General features: G+C 39.8%; 1 protein-coding gene and 1 long non-coding RNA gene across 37 annotated transcripts in view; one reads left to right on the top strand and one right to left on the bottom strand.

The window, feature by feature from the left end:
- The window catches only part of KIAA1217 (KIAA1217 ortholog), a 517,243-nt gene that overhangs the window by 366,634 nt on the left and 129,574 nt on the right, over positions 1–21,035 (top strand). For 19 of the 36 annotated variants that reach the window (XR_256476.4, XR_256475.4, XR_010599123.1 and 16 more), the window contains one exon: positions 14,475–14,555. The exons of 12 other annotated variants lie outside the window; for them this stretch is intronic. Coding sequence is in view for 16 of the 24 variants with exons in the window: in XM_008162849.4 (XP_008161071.2) it covers positions 14,475–14,555 (81 nt within the window). In the remaining 8 variants the exon portion in view is untranslated. The remainder of the gene's footprint in view (positions 1–14,474; positions 14,556–21,035) is intronic. 5 more of the 36 variants (XM_065586890.1, XM_065586892.1, XM_065586891.1 and 2 more) reach the window with 1 other exon arrangement.
- LOC135981926 (uncharacterized) lies at positions 95–21,009 on the bottom strand. Its single transcript, XR_010599127.1, has 3 exons — positions 20,856–21,009; positions 1,697–1,873; positions 95–544 (listed from the first exon to the last, which is right to left on the bottom strand). It is a non-coding gene; the product is annotated as an uncharacterized LOC135981926 (long non-coding RNA).

Raw genomic sequence — 21,035 nt, 5'->3', positions numbered from 1 at the left:
TGATTGACTGACTATAATCAAGGAACATATTCAGTGGGGGTCAGGGGGAAGACCTTTATGAGCCATTAAAAGTGTGAAATATTTTCTTGTCTTTATAAAAGTTACATAGCTCCACTTATAGATCTCAGTTTCTTCCCCAAACTGGAGCAGCTCCTCAGTATTAGAATATTATTGTTTTCAAACCTTGATGGTCAGAGAGAAAAACCTCAAGATCTCTGCAGAAGACTCCATTATCCAACTATTTCTCTCTCCCTCTTTTGTGGTGGTATCTAGGTTGAAATCTTCATCAAGATGGTAACTCTCTGGAATCTCTCCTTGCATGAATGACAGTGATATCCATATCCTGAAGATAGTTAATCTAGAGAACATTCTTGAGTCCAAATATAACTGTCCCAAGTTGTTTCATCAATCTTTGCAGTGAACAAAATACCTAACGCCATAGCACTTCGAAGATAGCCTAGGGGGCTCATCTGTCTTGATCGGAACTGACAATTTGGTTGCTTCTTATTACTTAAGCATGTAAGAAGACATGCATTCCAGGACACTGAAGAAAACAAAGCAATACTTATGGAATGAATGGTTAGCTACTGTAAATTTCAAGTACAGAATTCTCACTGCTCACAATTAGAGCAGGGGGTGGAGATCTGTCTGTTTGGGAAATGGGGGAGGTACATTTTGCTGTAACTCCCTGCATTCTAGCCCATAAAATTAAGTGGATTAATTTTGAAAAATCGGGGCAAAAGTACTTGATGTAATTTCCGCCCCAGCGCCAGAAGACGAGAAGTAGTCTTTCTTTACATTTTCCTTTCTTACCTAATTAGTAAAAACTCCTGCAAAAATATCACTATTATATTTGCAAGGGCTGTGGCCACCCTCTTCATAAAAGTTAGACACCTCAGTCTATATTTAGGCACCTAAATAGGTGGCCAATAGAGCTATTAGTGTGTTCTCTCTTAAAAGTGATTAGGTATTACAACTAATTTCAATAGAACAACAGTTGTTGGGAAATAAATTACTGTGAGAAACTTCCCTGTGGGAAACAATATGTCGGAATACAATTTTTTCATTCCACATAGAATCTTTCAAATTCCCACTTTAAGGAATTTCAATAACGGAAAATCAGACTCTGTGGATGAAATCCTGGCACCACTGAAGTGAAAGGCAAAACTCCCATTGACGTCAGTGGGCCAGGATCTCTTCCTGTCATGCAGAGAAACCAAGCAAACAGATAAGTCCAAAGAATAAAACCTTCATCATGTTCTGGCTATGAACTTTGTCAAGTAGTAAGAACTGTGCCTTGCTGGCTAGGAGACTGATACGGCCCAGCCTTTCCATATATTATTTTTATATACTTTCCTTGCTCCAACAAACACAGACATCTTTTTGTTGACAGGGGCAAACAGGTTAAAGAATATGGGGTTCTCCAGTGTATATGAGGAATAATATTTTTTTTGGGGGGGTGGGGTACACAGAAGAGGCTAATGTGTGTTCATCTGGTGGTGTGTATAAAATATTCATGTTACTGTAGGGATGTTTTTATCCTTCATGTTTGTATATTTTCAGTATTTCTAAGGCCACCTATGGTTAATATGCTAAAACAGCAGTACATCAGCTGAGAGAGAATGAAAGGGATATTGAGGCATATGTGATCTTTTTACTGCATTTTCCACTATTCTATCATCAGAAAACCACATACCAGTCTACTTCATACCGACTGACACTGCTGAAAGCTGGTTTGTTTGGTAGACTTCTAGTCCATGTAAACTTCGTTAGCGATGAGTGGTGCCATCACTGAAAGTGGGGAAGGATGAGCCTTTTGAAAATGAAAGTTGTTAAAAAGCAGATGGTCTCCATGCAAGAAACATCTTCAATTCTGAAGGGAAAAAATAGAAGCAGGAGCAGAAAAGAAAGTTTTTTTTAAAAGACATATCTCATAGTTACACTTACATTCCTTTGTACCTAAAATGTGCATAGGGGAACTGTATAGCAAGTTATTATCCATTGGTGAAGGTGCTGGAAGCTTTATAAGTTGAAAACTGCTTTATATGCTGCAGATTCTTTTTGGTTTTATAGTCCTGACTTGGCTGCTGAACAATTATGACATCAGCTCCTGAATTTCAAGTCTAGCTCTGTGTCCCTGCTTTATATGTCTTATGAAGCCAGTAGCATCCTTGTGGTGTTTCTGGCTGGAGTACATTTGAACTGACATTTCTATTGAAGTAGCTAGAATGTGATTTTATTACTATTATTTGTTTGTTTGTTTATTTATTAGCTAATCATTGTATTCCAAAAAATGTTTTTTTGTTGTTATGTATCTTGATTTTGCAATACTCACTTATGCTGATATATAACAGTTAAAACAATACATTTTGAAATGGCATTGAAATTAATAATAGTAATAATAATAATAATAATAATTAATAATTCACTGTAGCAATTGGAATGGCAGAGGCAACAGAACTGCTTCTTGAAAAGAAAACATAAGGATGAATGGTCCATACCAGTAAACATCTGATTATTTTAAAAGGAGCTATTTTGTAGATGTGCTTTGTTTTCCTTAGTGATATAGTCTGAATTTAAATTAATAGATTATAAGGTCAGAAGGAACCTTTGTGATCATCTAGTCTGACCTCCTGCCTAACACGAGCCATAGGACATCCTTGAATTAATTCCTGTTTTAACTAAAATATATCTTTTACAAAATCATCCATCTTTGATTTAAAGATCTCCGGTGATGAAGAATCTAACTGACCTCTCTGTAAGTTTTTCCAATGGTTTATTACTCTCACTGTTAACTATTTAGGCCTTATTTTGAGTCTGAATTTGTCTAGCTTCAACTTCAAGCCATTGGCTCTCATTATACTTTTGTCTGCTAGATTGAAGAGCCCTTCATCAAATTGATCAAATTTCTGTTCCCTGTGTAGGTTCTTATAAACTTAATCTTCTCTTGGTATACTGAGCTCCTTTAGTCTCTCACTGTCAGGCATTTTTTCTAGTCCTTTGATCATTCTTGTGGATCTTTTCTGAACCTCGCCAGTTTTTCAATATTCTTCTTCAATTGTGGATACCGGAACTAGACACAATATTCCAGTAGTAGTTGCTCCAAATACAGAGATAGTATAACCTCCCTACTCCTACTCAATATTCCCTGTTTATACAGCCAAAGATCACCTTAACCTTTTTGGCCACATTGTTGCACTTGGACCTCGTGCTCAGCTGATAATCCACCGGGAACCCCAAGTCTTTTTCAAAGTCAGTGCCTCCCAAGATAGGGTCCCCCATTCTGTGAGAATGACGTACAATCTTTTTTCTAAGACATTTGGCCATATTGAAATTCATATTGTTTTCTTGTGCCCAGTTTACTAAGTGATTCAGGTATCAGAGGGGTAGCCGTGTTAGTCTGGATCTGTAAAAAGCAACAGAGGGTCTTGTGGCACCTTTAAGACTAACAGATGTATTGGAGCATAAGCTTTCATGGGTGAATGCCAACTTCGTCGGACGCATGTAATGGAAATTTCCAGAGGCAGGTATAAATATGCAGGCAAGAATCAGTATGGAGATAATGAGGTTAGTTCAATCAGGGAGGGTGAGGTCCTCTACTAACAGTTGAGATGTGAACACCAAGAGAGAAGAAACTGCTTCTGTAGTTGGCTAGCCATTCACAGTCTTTGTTTAATCCTGATCTGATGGTGTCAAATTTGCAAATGAACTGAAGTTCAGCAGTTTCTCTTTGGAGTCTGGTCCTGAAGTTTTTTTGCTGTAAGATGGCTACCTTTACATCTGCTATTGGCACCGCCATGGGCTCCCGCATGGTCCCCACAATATGCCAACATTTTTATGGCTGACCTGGAACAACGCTGCCTCAGCTCTCGGCCACTCACGCCCCTTCTCTACCTACGCTACATTGATGACATCTTCATCATCTGGACCCATGGGAAGGAGACCCTGGAAGAATTCCACCATGATTTCAACAGCTTCCACCCCACCATACTGATTCTTGCCTGCATATTTATACCTGCCTCTGGAAATTTCCATTACATGCGTCTGACGAAGTGGGCATTCACCCACGAAAGCTTATGCTCCAATACGTCTGTTAGTCTTAAAGGTGCCACAGGACCCTCTGTTGCTTTTTAAGTGATTCAGATTGCTCTGTATCAGTGACATGTTCTCTTCCTTATTTACCACTCCACTAATCTTTGTGTCATCTGTTAAATTTATCGGTAATGAATTATGTGTTATCTTTCAGGTTATTGATAAAAATGTTAATCAGCATAGGATCAAGGACTGATCCCTGCAGGACCCCATTAGAAACACAGACACTCAATGTTGATTCCTGGATTGCAGTTACATTTTGAGACCTATCAGTTAGCCAGTTTTTAATCCAGTTAGTGTATGTCAAGTTGGTTTTGTATTGTCCTAGTTTCTTAATCAAAATGTTGTGTGGTACCAATTCAAATTCCTTATATAGGTCTAAGTATGTTAAATCAGCACTATTACCTTTACTTACCAAAATTATAATCATATAAAAAATTATGTCAAGTTAATTTGAGTTTATCTGTTTTTCATAAATCCATGTTGTTTGGCATTATTTAGCTCTGGTGTTGTCTTTAACAGGAGTTGAAGGCCCTCAGGGTATGTCTACACTGTAGCTGGTAGTGAGCATCCCAACCTGTGAAGACAGACTTGCATGGCGGGGCTCCGGTTAGCACACTAAATGTAGACGTGGCTTTGGTTGCAATTTGGGCTCTCAAACCAATGGTGTTGGGTGAGCTTGAGAGCCGGAGCTGCAACATCTACACTGCTATTTTTAGTGCTCTGGCCTGAGCCCCAAAAGCATGAGTCTGTGTTCCTGGTCTGGGAGGCTTTCTCTGAGCTGCAGTGTAGACGTATCCTCATAGACTCCAGGATTTGCTCTGCATCTTGCAAAATCACAGTCTATTTACATATACTGTCATTGCCCTTACAATATTTAACTCATTGCTTTGAGATAGTAAGAATGATTTATAAAACTGAATTCCACTCTACCTTCTGTATTTTCTAGACAAGTATAATCTAGTATATGCTGCACAATGGCATTTGCTAATGTAATTGTTTGGATGGCATGTACATGTTAAAGGAAGAGAAGAATGCAATCAAATATTTGAATACTAAGGCAGACGTATAGGCCTTTTCAATTTGATGTTTTAGTTCAAAATTGTTATTTTTTCCCTTGTATATAAAACTTACTATAGTAGGACAACTGTGATACTTAAAATAAGCTTAATATGACACAATAACAAATTAGTTTTTATATCGCAGTTTTTATCTTCAAAGAGCTGGAAAGCAATAACTAATTAATCTTTAAAGAACTCCTCTGAGCTAGGTAGATACCATTCACTATGTTTTACTTTGAGATAGGGCAACAGAAGCAGAGTGCCTTCATCAAGGCCTGATATTGGGATTCAGGGCTTCCAGATTCCCAGTCTGTAGAACTCTATGCCTAGAGTTCTTTGTAGAGCTGATTAAATAGAGTTTTTGGAGTAGATTGGAATGCTATTGGAAGAAGAATGTTTTGCATGCTTTAATGTGAGCAAGCAGGCTTATTAATTCATTGCTCTATGATATAGGGGATTCTGAATAACAATGCTTGTATGAGAGCTCATTAGCATACAAAGATGTGATAGCTAGAAAAACAGCCACCTAAGAAAAGAGTTACCCTTTGAGCCCTGATCCTGCACTTGGTTCCTCGCAGGTCAACCTCTGTTCCCAAACAGAGCCCTCCTGACTTCTTTAGGGCTCTGTATGGGTGCAGGGATCAGCCTACCAAATCATGTTAAATGGGAAACCAGTAGGGCTATTTTGGGCCTCTTTAGGGCCAATTTTTCAGAATTGCTCAACCTCCGCTTAGTCGTCTGAAGTGGCCAGATTTCCATACGAGCTTAGCACTCTGTAGATGCCTTTATTTGGAGTTGCTGGGTGCTGAGCTCTTTTGAAAATCTGACCATTAGCGTTCTTAAAGCCACACATGGGAGACCAAAATAAAGGTGGAACCATGTTACCGTGTATAGTCAGGTGTCTCTCTGCATTTTTCTGAATAATTACCTCATAATTATTCCCTCTTTTGTTACAAGTACAGGAACCTATACAATTTGAATTGCAAGTAACCCAATCTTCACATTTTTATTTCCATCACTTTGAATAGTTTTTATCAGATTTATCTGAATGAGCTGATCACAGACAAGAAAATAATGGCCATTTAATTAATAGTGTAGGTAAAAAAGAAGTCTAAGGAGAAAGAACTCATGGAAGATCAATCACAATTAGATATAACCAATGGAAAATGACAAGGCATGTGTTCAATATTTCAGAAGATGGTGTTCACATTAGGCCGTAAATTGTCACTATGTACTCTGTAATGTGCCATATACCACCGATTGTCATATGAATAATCAGGTCAGCCAATTGTCTATGTAATGTTGAGAGGGAAACACCAGAGGAAAATGAAAGGGATGAATTGTATATTGAAAACGTGTGTGTGTGTGCACGCGCGTGTGGAGAGAGAGAGAGAGAGAGATGATTTGTTTTATTCCTCTTCCCTATATTTTTATACTACTAGGGACATTTCCAGTCATGATCTTTGTTTCTCTATGGCTTATCTCTGCATGCTTCTTTCTTCCCATAAATCATAATCTTCTTATGGGGAATCGCAATGGTTTTCTCAGCAATAAATTGTGATGTTAGAGAGGATAATAACTTCAGGTAGGGAATCAACAACAGGAACAGATGGACTCTTAAAAACAAAGAACCTATGTTTGTGCAAGCTTCCCAGCTACTAAAACAAAAGTGGAAGAGAAATACAGAAAATCAGGACAGAACATTCTCCAAAGAGAATTGCTAACATTTTCAAACTTGCTAATGTTAGGGCCATAAATCCATGTTTAGGCAGCTGAACATTTTATATAAATCAGTTTATAAATAAAAGAACCTGATTTTTCAGTTGTCATGCACCCAACTCTTATTAAAATTAATGAGAGCAATAGTGTTTGGTCCCTCTTAAAATCAGGCTGTTTAATTAGGTGACTAAATGTGGATTTACATGACTCACTTTAGGCATCCATGTTTGACATTTTTAGCCAGTGTTTTTTCAAAAATTTCCATGCCATATTATATGTCTATAATTTGCAAGCTTTCTTGTGTGCAGAATTTTCCTGCACAAAAGAGCTCCTTGAACTGGATTTACATTAGTCTCGAGGAACTATACCCAATCATTTTGTTCTGGCATGACACAAAGAATTTGGTCGGGCCTGTTACATTGTTCAAAATGGTGCTTGAATAACTGTAGAGGAGACAGACACCTAAGAATGCAAGATACACTTCTCACTTCACTGGGGGGAGGAATAGCTCAGTGGTTTGAGCATTGGCCTGCTAAACACAGTGTTGTGAGTTCAATCCTTGAGGGGGCCACTTAGGGATCTGGAGCAAAATCAGTACTTGGTCCTGCTAGTGAAGGCAGGGGGCTGGACTTGATGACATTTCAAGGTCCCTTCCAGTTCTAGGAGATAAGATATCTCCATTAATTTTATTTTTTTTTATTTCACTGAACATCTCAGTCATCTTTTATGGTTATAAAAAGGTGGGCAGGGAAAGGGCTGGCTAGGACTCAATAGAACAGGGATACAGGGCTAAGTTCTACAAGGTGCTGAGCATTCTGGCCTCACGCCAGCCAAGTAATTAAGCATGTGCCTAACTTCAAGTATGTTAGTAGTCCCAGTTATTTCTTAAAGATATGCATGTACTTAAGCGCTTGGCAGGATCAGGCCAGAGCACTCAACACTTCGAAGGATCAAAAAGAGAAGGCTGGGGAGCATTCCTAAGAGGAACAGGAAAGGGATAGAACCGGCATGGCCCCACAGTATACCAACATTTTTATGGCTGACTTAGAACAACGCTTCCTCAGCTCTCGTCCCCTAATGCCCCTACTCTACTTGCACTACATTGATGACATCTTCATCATCTGGACCCATGGAAAAGAAGCCCTTGAGGAATTCCATCATGATTTCAACAATTTCCATCCCACCATCAACCTCAGCCTGGACCAGTCTACACAAGAGATCCATTTCCTGGACACTACAGTGCTAATAAGCAATGGTCACATAAACACCACCCTATACCAGAAACCTATTGACCGTTATACTTACCTACATGCCTCCAGCTTTCATCCAGACCACACCACACAATCCATTGTCTACAACCAAGCTCTAAGATACAACCGCATTTGCTCCAACCCCTCAGACAGAGACTAACACCTACAAGATCTCTATCAAGCATTCTTACAACTACAATACCCACCTGCTGAAGTGAAGAAACAGATTGACAGAGCCAGAAGACTACCCAGAAGTCACCTACTACAGGACAGGCCCAACAAAGAAAGTAACAGAATGCCACTAGCCGTCACCTTCAGCCCCCAAATAAAACCTCTCCAGCGCATCATCAAGGATCTACATCCTATCCTGAAGGACGATCCCTCACTCTCACAGATCTTGAGAGACAGGCCAGTTCTCGCTTACAGACAGCCCCCCAACCTGAAGCAAATACTCACCAGCAACCACACACCACACAACAAAAACACTAACCCAGGAACCTATCCTTGCAACAAAGCGTGTTGCCAACTCTGTCCACATATCTATTCAGGGGACACCATCATAGGACCTAATCACATCAGCCACACTATCAGAGGCTCATTCACCTGCACATCTACCAATGTGATATATGCCATCTTGTGCCAGCAATGCCCCTCTGCCATGTACATTGGCCAAACCAGACAGTCTCTACGCAAAAGAATAAATGGACACAAATCAGACGTCAAGCATTATAACATTCAAAAATCAGTCGGAGAAAACTTCAGCCTCCCTGGTCACTCAATTACAGACCTCAGTCACAATACTCCAACTAAAAAAAACTTCAAAAACAGACTCCAATGAGAAACTGCAGAATTGGAATTAATTTGCAAACTGGACACCATTAAATTAGGCTTGAACAAAGACTGGGAGTGGATGGGTCATTACACAAAGTAAAATCTATTTCCCCGTGCTATTTTTTCCCCTACTGTTACTCACACCTTCTTGTCAACTGTTGGAAATGGGCCATCCTGATTATCACTACAATAGGTTTTTTTATCCTGCTGCTAATAGCCCACCTTCATTGATTACTCTCGTTATAGTTAGTAAGGCAACACCCATTTTTTCATGTCCTCTGTGTATATATATCTTCCTACTGTATTTTCCACTGCATGCATCCGATGAAGTGGGTTTATCCCATGAAAGCTTATGCTCAAATAAATTTGTTAGTCTCTAAGGTGCCACAAGTACTCCTCGTTCTTTTTATTGTCTCTGTGATTACTTTCAAACCGTTTGTCATTGCCCATCCCTGTTTCATCATATGTTGCCCAAATGGCTATCTTGCATACCGCTTGCAATCCATCTGAGCTCACCTTTTCCACCCTGATATGTGTGTTAAGTATGTTATTTTCCTTGTCTGACAAATTTCTGCTATTTTAAAATTACTACTAGAACAGCTTCTCTGGCTCAAACCCAGCTATGCTGCCATCCTTACTTTTTCCCATCCTGGCTTGCTCTCATACTCCCAACAAAATCCTTGTTTGCAGGAAATAGATATTTGATCCCTATTTCCTTCCTTCAGTTCTAAGCTCTTAAAGAGGACGTATGAGTCAGTGACCCTCCCAGTAATATATCATCATCTACATAGTCATATCCAGCCCTTTGCTTTCCCATTACAGTTTCCCTCCAGTCTTGACTTTGACATGATTCTGCATGATCATGAAAAGGGTAGTTGGTAAGAGGTTGTAAGCACATTCAGTTTCCATGATTGCTTTATAGCACCTCAGCCTTCTTGCTAACATGTCTTTGCTTCATACATAGTAATATATTCTAGACCTGGCTTTAGAAATCTCTTGTAAAACATCTGAGCAGCTTGTAATTTTCCTAGGTGACCTGTATAAATTCAACTCGTTCTCTTTGTAAGGACTTGCTTCCTTTCTGAAATTTACCAAAACCATAAAACAAGGACCTAAATTTGAGGTGGATTGAAAATGCAGGAAACCCTAACATTCTGTGTGATTTCTCAGTTATTCTGTGATCTGGGGAACTGAGGTTAACACCCACTCTCTAGTGAAAAGCTCCACCCAGATGTTAATGGCCACAGCCAGTAAGAAAGGCAGTGTAACTTTTCCTCCAAAAACCCTCTAACTGTACAATGCATTCCTAACACCATTCTGCAGCATTGCTTCAGACTAACCCGGGGAAGGATGCCTCCGACTGAATCACCAATAGCAGCATCTGAAGCACTTGGATTTTTCTTTGGAGGTCTAGAGTCTTAGTGCTCAAAAGGCCTGATCCTGCTTAGTATAGTGAATACTTTCCCTTGGTCCGTTAAGCAAACTGATCCCGCAAGCTAGTCTTACAGTTCATTCAGTCTCTTTTCTCAGGCATTGGGATAATTACTAATACATTCAGCACTAGTTATTTAACTTTTTTCTCCCTAAGTTACTGCATGCTGTTCATTTGGATACTACTTTGCCAATTGCATGCATTAGAAGATTTTCAGGACTCCAGTTAATGAGAGTCAGCACATTCCTGGCATCTTTGCTTTCCTCCTTTGGGTCTCAGCTTTCTACACCTTTTCCAAGGCCACTGCTGTCTCCATTTCTGTTTACAGTTCAAAAACAGCATGTTTTGCAGCTGCTTCCTTTGTTCGTATTACCTTTCTCATCATAGTAAAGACTGGCTCCTGAAATCAGTTTTTCTCCATGTAATAGTAAATCCTTCTCATACTTGCCTGTTAGTGTGTCTCGATATATCTACAACCATGGCTTTTCCCAACTTGATTCTACTGACTATATTCAGTATCTCTCACTGCTCCTTTCTCTGTTCCTTTCCTTACACATTCCACATTTTCCCATCAGAAATTGATTTCCTTCTGCAGCTTTTTCTACTGCCTCCTTATAGCATGTGTTCAGCTGTCCCTTTCTATGCTAAACCATCATTGGCAGAACATAGCACTTTATATTATATATTTGTGGGTTATTTACTTTCTCAGCTCCTAGAGATATAATACTTTTCAACAGAAGCTACTCTCCTTTGAGGGTCTAGGGCAATAGAGTGTGTGTTATTCCTTGTAGTCACATATAAATTCTTTCAACTCATTGGGCCAGATCCTCACTTACTATAGATTAGTGTATTGCCATTGAAGTCAATGGGGCCAGGCTGATGTACATCAGCTGAGGATCTGGCCCATTATATATAGGAATGAAGCTGCAGGCCCTGAAAAAGCTCCCAGCTGGTACCAATCACAGCAGCTCATCTGGTTGCCAACACAGGTTGCTGTGAGCACATCATCCCAGTGCTTTATTCACTGTACTAGCTCTACATTAAATAGAGAGTACAGTTCAAGATCTCTCTTCTGATAGTGTAAATTGTTCATGGGGTTGTCCCTAACTACCTGAGAGGCTGCTTCTCTCTCCATGGCCATAACGTCCCATGACAGCTACATTCCAGTGTGGGCCAATGAAATGGTCAACCAGAGGAGGAGGAGGAGGAGGTGTGAGAGAGAGAGAACTTTCACAGATGCTGACCCTACGTTATTAAACTCCTTCCTGTAGCAGAAAAGAAGGAGTACAGTCCTCATTGCATTGAGAACTAAAATGTGAAGCTCATCTCTTCAATTTAGCTTTCCCTCTGTATGGTCTGTGTACATTCACACACATACCTACACAGGAAAAATAAAATAAAAATCAAGCTGTTTCTCCTACAGGCTGGGAGAGAGGAAACAGATTAGTATTGTTTTATATTTTTTTAAATATTTCTGAGGTACTCGGGATACTATGGTGATGAGTTAGGGAGCGGAGGGCATATAAATACCTAAGAAATATTTAGGTTAATATTAGAGATGGGTCCAAACGTCAAAGTTTGGATTCAGACCTGAATTTCTTCAAAATACGTTCTAGGCTCATCTCTAGTGAGGCCCTGATTTGGGATCACAGCATTTAAAAGTAGTTTTAGTAATGTTCTTCTCATATTACCATGTCCAAGTATTCTCCTGATACTGAAGTCTGATAAGATCTGAAGTCTTCTCTGCAACAGACTGCGGAGTCTTCGCTTGCCTTCATAGCACTAACTTGTCTATTATATTGGGAGACTTCCTGTATTATATGACTGTCCATTTTGTGATTTTCTATGGGGGTTTTTCCCTGTCAGATTATGTTTACTCAAAGACTTCTAGCTCCAATCCTTGGTGCACATGCTACGACATGTGATATTGAGGGGCAGAGAATATGTCCTCGTACTAAGAGGAGAGGGTTTTTTAGATGTCCATGAAATTGATTGATCACTTTTAACTGTGTATTCTGACCTGCCTGCCTACTATAGAATTTACATTACAATTTGATTATATTTAAAAGGCTAATTTAATAACTGACATTTCCCCCCTAAAAAGATATGCTATTCAAGTGGCTTCCTAACTTTAATAATGAGACACACTTGGGAGTTAAATCCGGCCCCTTCCTTTGTGATGTGGAAGGCTCCAGAGGCAGTGGCACCAGTTTGGTTTCACTGTGTAGGGTGACAGGATTTAAGGAACCCATCGGGCATGGAGCTCAACTCCACCCTGTTCAGTGGAGCTTGGGTAAGAGCTGGAGGTCAGAGTGGGAGCGGAGCTGGTGAATCTGCCAGTATGTGGATCATTGCACGCTACACAATTAGGGTCTTGTGCATGATGAGGGCTACAGAAACCGCAGGGAAGCTCTGCAGCATGGGAGAGATTCCTTCCCATGGAAAGCCCTGCACACAATCCAGCTACTTGGCCTTGTGGGATTTAGCACTTGATGTAAAAAAAACTGAAATAATGTGATGGATTTTTCTATCTGAATGATTTCTCAATTAAAAATAAAGTAAAACCTTTTGGAGTGTGTGTGTTTGGGAGGGTGACTTCAGAAACAAATGCAAAAGCTGACATGATTTCAATAGTGCAGAGACCGTGACAACTGACCGCGTTGTCTGTGCCTTTGTGCTGGGATCAGGATTGGAATTTATCCAGTTGGTGCTTCCAGATTGCATTTAGTATGTTCTTGTGTTTGTACAAATAACTTACTTGTAAAAATCTTATTTTACTTGAACAAATCTAAATAGTACGTTTGTCATTGGGGAGAAGTGTTCTATTGTTTTCTTTTAAAAAGAGGTATAATTCCCCCCCTCAAAAAAACCCTTATCTAGTTAACTAAATCTTGAAGAAATATAAAATATTTGTGTACTAATAGGCTTGACCCTGGAATTAAATATCATATAATCATGTCTGTCATGGGTTTTGTGTACAAGAATTGAAAGATTCTTTGGATTACTGTCTTAATTATAGTGTTGGCACTATATGACGTGCTCACTTGCTCTACAAGATATTTGTAGTAGTTAATAGTTATTTGTTTAGCTTAGTTTCTCACTTTGGCTCATACTAATAGCAGAAAGTATAGAATAGGCAATAGTGGAGTCATTACAGTTGCAGTGCTTAATTTGTAATGAAAGAGGTGCTGGGGTTCAAGCATTTTTTTACATTCATAACTGATGCGGCAAGCCCAGGGGTGCCAGGGCTGTGAACTGTCAAGCCCAGAGGTGCTGTGGCAAGTCCTGGCACAAATTAAGCACTGTAACAGTTGTAATAGCAGTTTGACACAGGCTGAAAGGGGAGATGATTTAGAAATACAGTAAAATGCTTTTCTTTTCGTAGAAACAAATAAACAAAGGATTAAATTACATGTAGCATTACATGTAGAACTCCAGGTGTTCAAAAATAATGTTAGGCCCCCTAAAATCATGAGATGTTAACAATACTACATTTGGGATTCTTTTTATTTGTATTGTGGATCTTAAGCCTCCTATTTTCAAGATTTTCTCCATAACTATGAAGGCTAGAAACTTGTTTTTAAATGAAAGTCATAATCCTATGACTCTGGGAGCTGGAGCTTTATGCAAAACTCCAACTATTGTGAAACTCACTGTAAATTCATGAGATCAGGCAACGCTTTTCGTACTCGGAGACGCTGGACGCTGTGGGGAGTGACAGGCTAACAAGATGGCATCGTCTTCATTTAAACTTGGGTTATAGTAAGATCACTGTCAACATTCACAACTCACCAGTTCCTAGTGCACTTTCTGAGTTCAATGCTGTAGAACTTCTTGGAATACTGAAGTGAAACTGTGTTACCGATTGATAAGACTATATTGTTCATTGTGTACATGCTGCCTTTTGTTCTATATATTTTTCCAGTATATATATCATCTTTCCTTTCCACTGCTGGTATGCTGCAATACAGTTTCATTATGCACAGGCCATTCTCTTTTTGTTCTGTTTTGATTTATTTTTCCTTTTAACAATTTTCTCTTTTTTTTTCTTTTTTTCTTCTTCTCTCTGTCTCTTTCTTTGATCTACAGGCTTTGCAGTGTATGTTGGTCTCCCTTCATTCAGAACTTGACATTCAAAGGTACTTGATGAAAATTGAATCCTCTCAGAGAGTTAGTACTGTACTTTATTTTTATGCACTCTGCCTTGGATTGAGCCTGTTACCTTTTAACTGTGTGTGTGGTTTGCCTCACAACTAGTGTTAGTGTCCTTGAGTAAATCTGGATATGCATGCTTTTCCCTTTGTACTCCACCGTGGTGAAGTATGGTTCATATCAAGCAAAATGAGTACAGCAATCTAATGCATGTGGATCCTTTGACATTGTTTTAATTTCTGAGTTTGCCTCTAATGGCATGGTAGGCATAAATGTCCACACTCTTCTCTTGGTTAGATGCACCTCACTCCTTCAACTCAGTGGGAGTTGAGTGCATGTTGTTGAGGGGAGAATGTGGCCCCAATGCATTAATAACCACCTTAAAATGTGCTGATTTCTATATATATTGCATTATATATTTGAAGGGGTTTTTTTTGTTTTTGAATTAATTGAGAGATCAAACAGCTGCAGAAAAGCTGGCCTATGGAGTGAGGACGCTTATTTACCTATGTATGTTTTCGTACTTGCTGCAAAGGGATCATGTAGTTTGCTCTTTCTTGTGGTTTTGAAAGATATAAGGATGTCCCTTAATAGGACATTAGATTTTTGTGCCCCTTGGAGGGACATCCTTATGGGGCATACCAATGGAGTGGGGTATGGAGAGGGATACAGGGAATGGGAACATATACTTATTATCTTTTCCAATGGCTCCCAGCCCAATTTCCATACTGGATTTTATGTTCATTTGTTTTATTCAGGCCTCCTCACACTTGTGCCACTTCATAGTCGATTGTTACATCATAGAGCCATAGGAATGTAGGGCTTGAAGTGACCTTGAAAAGTTCTCAAGTCCTGCCCTGTGTGCAAGCAAACCTGCACTATCCCTGACAGGTGTTTGTACAACCTCTTCTTAAAAACCTCCAATGATGGAGATTCCACAACCTCCCTTGGAAGCCTCCAGAGTTTAATTACTCTCATAGTTGGAAAGTTTTTCCTAATATCTAGCCTAAATTTCTCTCACTGCAGATTAAGCCCATTACGTCTTGTTCAGTGGACATGGAGAACAGTTGATCACCGTCCTCTTTGTAATAGCTCTTAACATATTTTGAAGACTGTTATCGGGTCCTCCCTCAGTCTTTTTTTCTCAAGACTAAACATGTCCAGTTTTTTTAACCTTTCCTAATAGGTCAGTTTTCTAAGCTTTTTATCATTTTTATTGCTTTTCTCTGGGGACTCATAGACTTTAAGGTCAGAAGGGACCATTATGATCTTCTAGTCTGACCTCCTGCACAACACAGGCCACAGAATCTCACCCACCCACTCCTGTAACAAACCCTCTCCAATTTGTCCACATCTTTCTTAAAGTGTGCCACACAGAACTGCAGCTGAGGCCTCACCAGTGCCAAGTAGAGTGGGACAATTACCTTCCATGTCTTATATACAATGCTTCTATTCATACACCCGAGAATGATATTAGCTTTTTCCACAATTGCATCACATTGTTGATTCTCATTCAATTTTTGATCCACTATAATCGCTGATCTGTTTCAGCAGTTTCGCCACCTAGCCAGTTATTCCCCATTTTGTAGTTGTGCATATGATTTATCCTTCCCAAGTGAAGTGCTTTGCACTTGTTTTTATTGAACTTCATTTTGCTGATTTCAGACCAATTCTCTAATTTGTCAAGGTTGCTTTGAATTCTAATCCTATCCTCCAAAGTGCTTGCAAACCCTTCCCCTGCCCCAGTTTAGTGTCATCTGCAAATTTTATAAGTATAATCTCCACTGAATTATCCAAGTCATTAATGAAAATATTCAATAGTACTAGACCCAGCACTGACCTCTGTGGGACCCCACTAGATATGCCCTCCTAGTCAGCGCCGGCTCCAGCATTTCTGCCGCCCCAAGCAAAAAAAAAAAGCCGCGATCAGCGGTGGCAGTTCAGCGGCAGGTCCTTCGCTCCTAGAAGGAGTGAGGGACCTGCCGCCCCCAAATTGCTGCAGGTGCCGTCCCTCTCACTTGGCCGCCCAAAGCACCTGCTTGTTAAGCTGGTGCCTGGAGCCGGCCCTGCTCCTAGTTTGACAGCAAACTATTGATAGCTACTGCTTGAGTACGGTCTTTCCACCAGTTGTGAACCCACCTAATAGTAATTTCATCCAGACCACATTTCTCTAGTTTGTATATGAGAATGTCATGTGAGACTGTGTCAAAACCCTTACTAAAATCAAGATATATCTCATCTATGGCTTACCCACATTCACTAGGCCAGTAACCCTGTCAAAGAAGGAAATTAGGTTGGTTTGGCATGATTTGTTGTTGAGAAATTTATGCTTCCTATTCCTTACAATGCTATTATTCTCTAGGTGCTTATAAATTGATTGTTTAATCATTTGTTCCAGGATCTTTTCAGGAATCAAAGTTAGGTTCTCTGGTCTATAATTCCCTGAATCTTCTTTGTTCCACTTTTTAAAGATAGATACTATGTTTGTCCTTCTCTAGTCCTCAGGGCCTTCACCCATCTTCCATGATTTTTCAAAGATAATTGCTAATAGTTCCGAAATTGCTTTAATTAGTTCCTTAAGTGCCCAAGGGTGAATTTCATCAGGCCCTGGTGACTTGAATACATCTATCTTATCTAATTATTCTGTAATCTGTTCTTTCCCTATTTTGGCTTGTGTCCCTTCCCGTTTGTTACTGTTAATTGTGTTAAGTATCTGGTCACCATTCAGATGTCTAGTGAAGACTGAAGCAAAATAGGCATTAAACACCTCAGTCTTCTTGGTGTCATCTATTATTAGCTCTCCTTCACTGCTAAGTAGAGAACCTACACTTTTCTTCATCTTTCTCTTTCTCCCAATGTATTAAAAGAGCCTCTTCTTATCGCCTTTATGTCCCTTGCTAGATGTAACTCATTCTCTGCTTTAGCCTTTTTGATTTTGTCCCTACTTGCTAATGCTTACTCTTTTGTACTCCTCAGCAATTTGTCCATGTTTTCACTATTTGTAGGACTCCTTTTTGATTTTTCAGGTCATTAAAGAGCTCCTAATGGAGCTATATTGGCCTCGTACTATTCTTCCTATATTTCCTTCACATTGAGATAGTTTTCAGTTGTGCCTTTAATATTATCTCCTTAAGAAACAACCAACTCTCCTGAGCTCCTTTTCCCCCTAGATTTTCTTCCCACGGGACCTTACCTACTATTTTCCTGAGTTTGGTTTTTGAAGTCCATTGTTGTTATTCTGCTGCTCTCACTCCTTCCTTTCCTTAGAATCATGAAATTTATCTTTTCATGATCACTTTCATCAAAATTGGATTTAGAAACATGTATGTTTATGTATCCCTGAAATTGCTAGTGAGAAATATAAGATATTCACAAGAGTACCCTGAGATGACTAAACCATGGCCTTCGCAATCACACACACACATATGATTCACACTTAGAAAAGTTAACCCTACATTTTTCTGCCCTCCATTGAGCTCTTCCTCCACTTTGTATATGACATATATATAATTATGGGTGTCTCAACTGCATCTTTATAGTTTATTTTGCCAGCATATTTTGTGTGGTTTATATATGAATGCAGATTTAAAGCGTGTCCCAGAACGCTTTATACTTCAGTCAAATGCATAATCCTTCAATCCCATCAATATCACTTTATCCCATTGGTAAGAAACGGGACGTTTTGAGAGTGATCACACTCTGTGTTCTTTTTTACAGGGATATTAGGCATAATTTTTTTCTCTGTGTATACAGTGCATGATAGCCTCGTTTGTCTGTTTGTCCCTGGTATTATGACATTTGCTGACACATTTTATTTCCACCAATAGGACTTAAATATGCAAATAAATCAAGGAAGCAGACAGAAAGGAAAAGGGAGAAAAACAGAAGGGCAGAGGATGATAAAGAGAGGGGCAGCCTACTCCTCATTCAACAATGAGATGCCCATAGGGCAGCAGCAGAGGGAAAGGGGAGGGGAGAGGAAGAGTGTCAAATCTCAAGAGAGGAGAAAGGGAGCTGCTGTAATATAGGGTGAACAGTTAGCAAGTGTGAGAAATCGGGACAGGGAGGTGGGGGGCAATAGATGTCTGTATAAGACAAGTATCAGAGGGGTAGCCGTGTTAGTCTGAATCTGTAAAAAGCAACAGAGGGTCCTGTGGCACCTTTAAGACTAACAGAAGTATTGGGAGCATAAGCTTTCGTGGGTAAGAACCTCACTTCTTCAGATGCACTTGCATCTGAAGAAGTGAGGTTCTTACCCACGAAAGCTTATGCTCCCAATACTTCTGTTAGTCTTAAAGGTGCCACAGGACCCTCTGTTGCTTTATATAAGACAAAGCCCCAAATATTGGAACTGTCCTTATAAAATTGGGACATCTGGTCACCATACTGTAATATCAAAATTTCACCAGCCCAGTCATTTTTCATAGGTGCTCTGATAAATATTTCAAACATTTCAGAGGCCCTTAACGATGCACATCTATTTCCATGGGGTGGAAGGAGTCCCAAATAAGGAGACAGATGTAAGTGCAGTGCTGCCTAAGGCCCTACGCAATGCTCTTTGTTATACTTGTTTTCCTCATCTATTTATATATTCCTCATAGCGCCCACCAGATGCTAGGTTCTTTCCAAACACAGAAGGCCATGGCTCACACCCTGCCCTGAAGAGCTCACCAACCTACAAGGCAACTTAGCGTTGGTGATTGTTGATTCTTTTTTTTTTTTTTTGGCAACTATTTAGCACATGGAAAAATTCTTTCCAGCCTTTTAGAACCCACTGAAATAGGTCTGACAAGGACAGCTTTGGAGTCTCCAGAGCTTGTTCGTTAGCTCTGGTGGGCAAACACCAAAGGTGTGGAAACTCCTTTTATTTTCCTTGGGTGTGTGCATGGGAGAGAGCGGTGAGACTGTAATCTGTCCCTTGGATCAGAACACATTATCCCCAAGGTGCACTTAGGCATCTGTTTATATATTTAAGTATTTCTTTTTGCTTGTGGTTTTATGGCTACGTGAGTGAGGATCTTTTCCCTTTAATAAGTGTAATGTCAGCTTTTATTTAAATTATCCCTTTCATCCTTAGAGTTCTCACAGAACTTCCCAGATTGTGTAGGTGGGAATTGCAGCCACCTCTGGGTTGGAACATGGGTCATTCTGCACCATGAAAACTCCTCTGCATAGTTTTTTTGAGGGAAATAAATAAGTTCCAACTGAAACTACGGTGAGAATTTAGATAAGCCCAGTGTAAATATCCAAATTGGAAATTATGGACACCTTTAATAAATAGCAGAATACACCGCTACCCTAATATAACACGACTCGATATAACACGAATTCGGATATAACGTGGTAAAGCAGTGCTCCGGGGGGCGGGGCTGCGCACTCCGGTGGATCGAAGCAAGTTCGATATAACGCGGTTTCACCTATAACGCGGTAAGATTTTTTGGCTCCTGAGGACAGTGTTATATCGAGGTAGAGGTGTAGTAACCCTGAGTCCACATAGGATGAGATGACAAAGACTGTAAAACTTATCTGCCGTGAGCAAGTGTGGTGGGATCCCAGAATTCTTCACTGGGTAGAATAGTAAGGTGGACCATTGCTCTGTATTTTTACAGCCACCACATTTAAAATATTACCTGTAGAATTTGTTCTAGTTTTGTGTATTACCTACCTCCCCAGATCCCAGACTGTCCTTTGTGGCAATAGAAAACCTTGGGTTACACATACATCAGTTAAGAGCTATTATTAAAGTTTAATATGTATATGTTTGAGTATCTCTTTTTTTTAACCTCGCCATCCTATTGTTCTCAATAGGAATTTCTTTGGGGGGATGGTAGAGGAGAAGGGAGCGTGTGCCATTTCAGTTAAACTGAGGCACCATCCACCCATCATGCACTTTTTGGAGGAAGCTTAAAATTGAGGGTTCCTTGATTACTTATAAATATTGAAACAGATCCTCAAGCATGTTACATATTTCAGCCCTGACCTCTCTGTAGTGATGAAAACTGCTGGTAAGCCTGTTGCCAAGACCCCTAGGACAACATTTTTAAACGTCAGTACCGCCAATCAGACTTCGATAAAAGCCTGGTGGTAATACGTGCTGAGCATCCATAGCTCCCATCGACTTCAATAAATGTGTTAATTCCAGGACTGCAACAGCCCTGAAAATCTGGCTTCCTTTATTTAGATGACTAACTTTAGGCACCCAAGTTTGAACTGACCAGACAGATTTATATAGGAGCATCAAAAGAAGTTTAACTTGTGACTATGAAGATCACCCCGATAAGTCTGTGGTGATGAGAAGGGAGCGTAGGAATAACTGACCTGCATATTTCAAGCTCATTTCTTCACAGCAGTCGAATTACAAGATATATTTTTGGCTGGTTACAACAGCAGGAAGCATGCAGCTGGTCATGAGTAGGAGCTCTGAAGGCTGGTGGAAAATTCTGCAGCTTTTTAGGATGATTTGAATATAATTTCACCCTAAAAATATAAATGATAAAT

This window comes from Chrysemys picta, chromosome 2 (genome assembly GCF_011386835.1).
Source record: "Chrysemys picta bellii isolate R12L10 chromosome 2, ASM1138683v2, whole genome shotgun sequence".
Classification (NCBI taxonomy): Eukaryota; Metazoa; Chordata; order Testudines; family Emydidae; genus Chrysemys; species Chrysemys picta.
The sequence above is the reverse complement of the archived record's forward strand: the minus strand, read 5'-3'. Positions and strand labels throughout refer to the sequence as shown.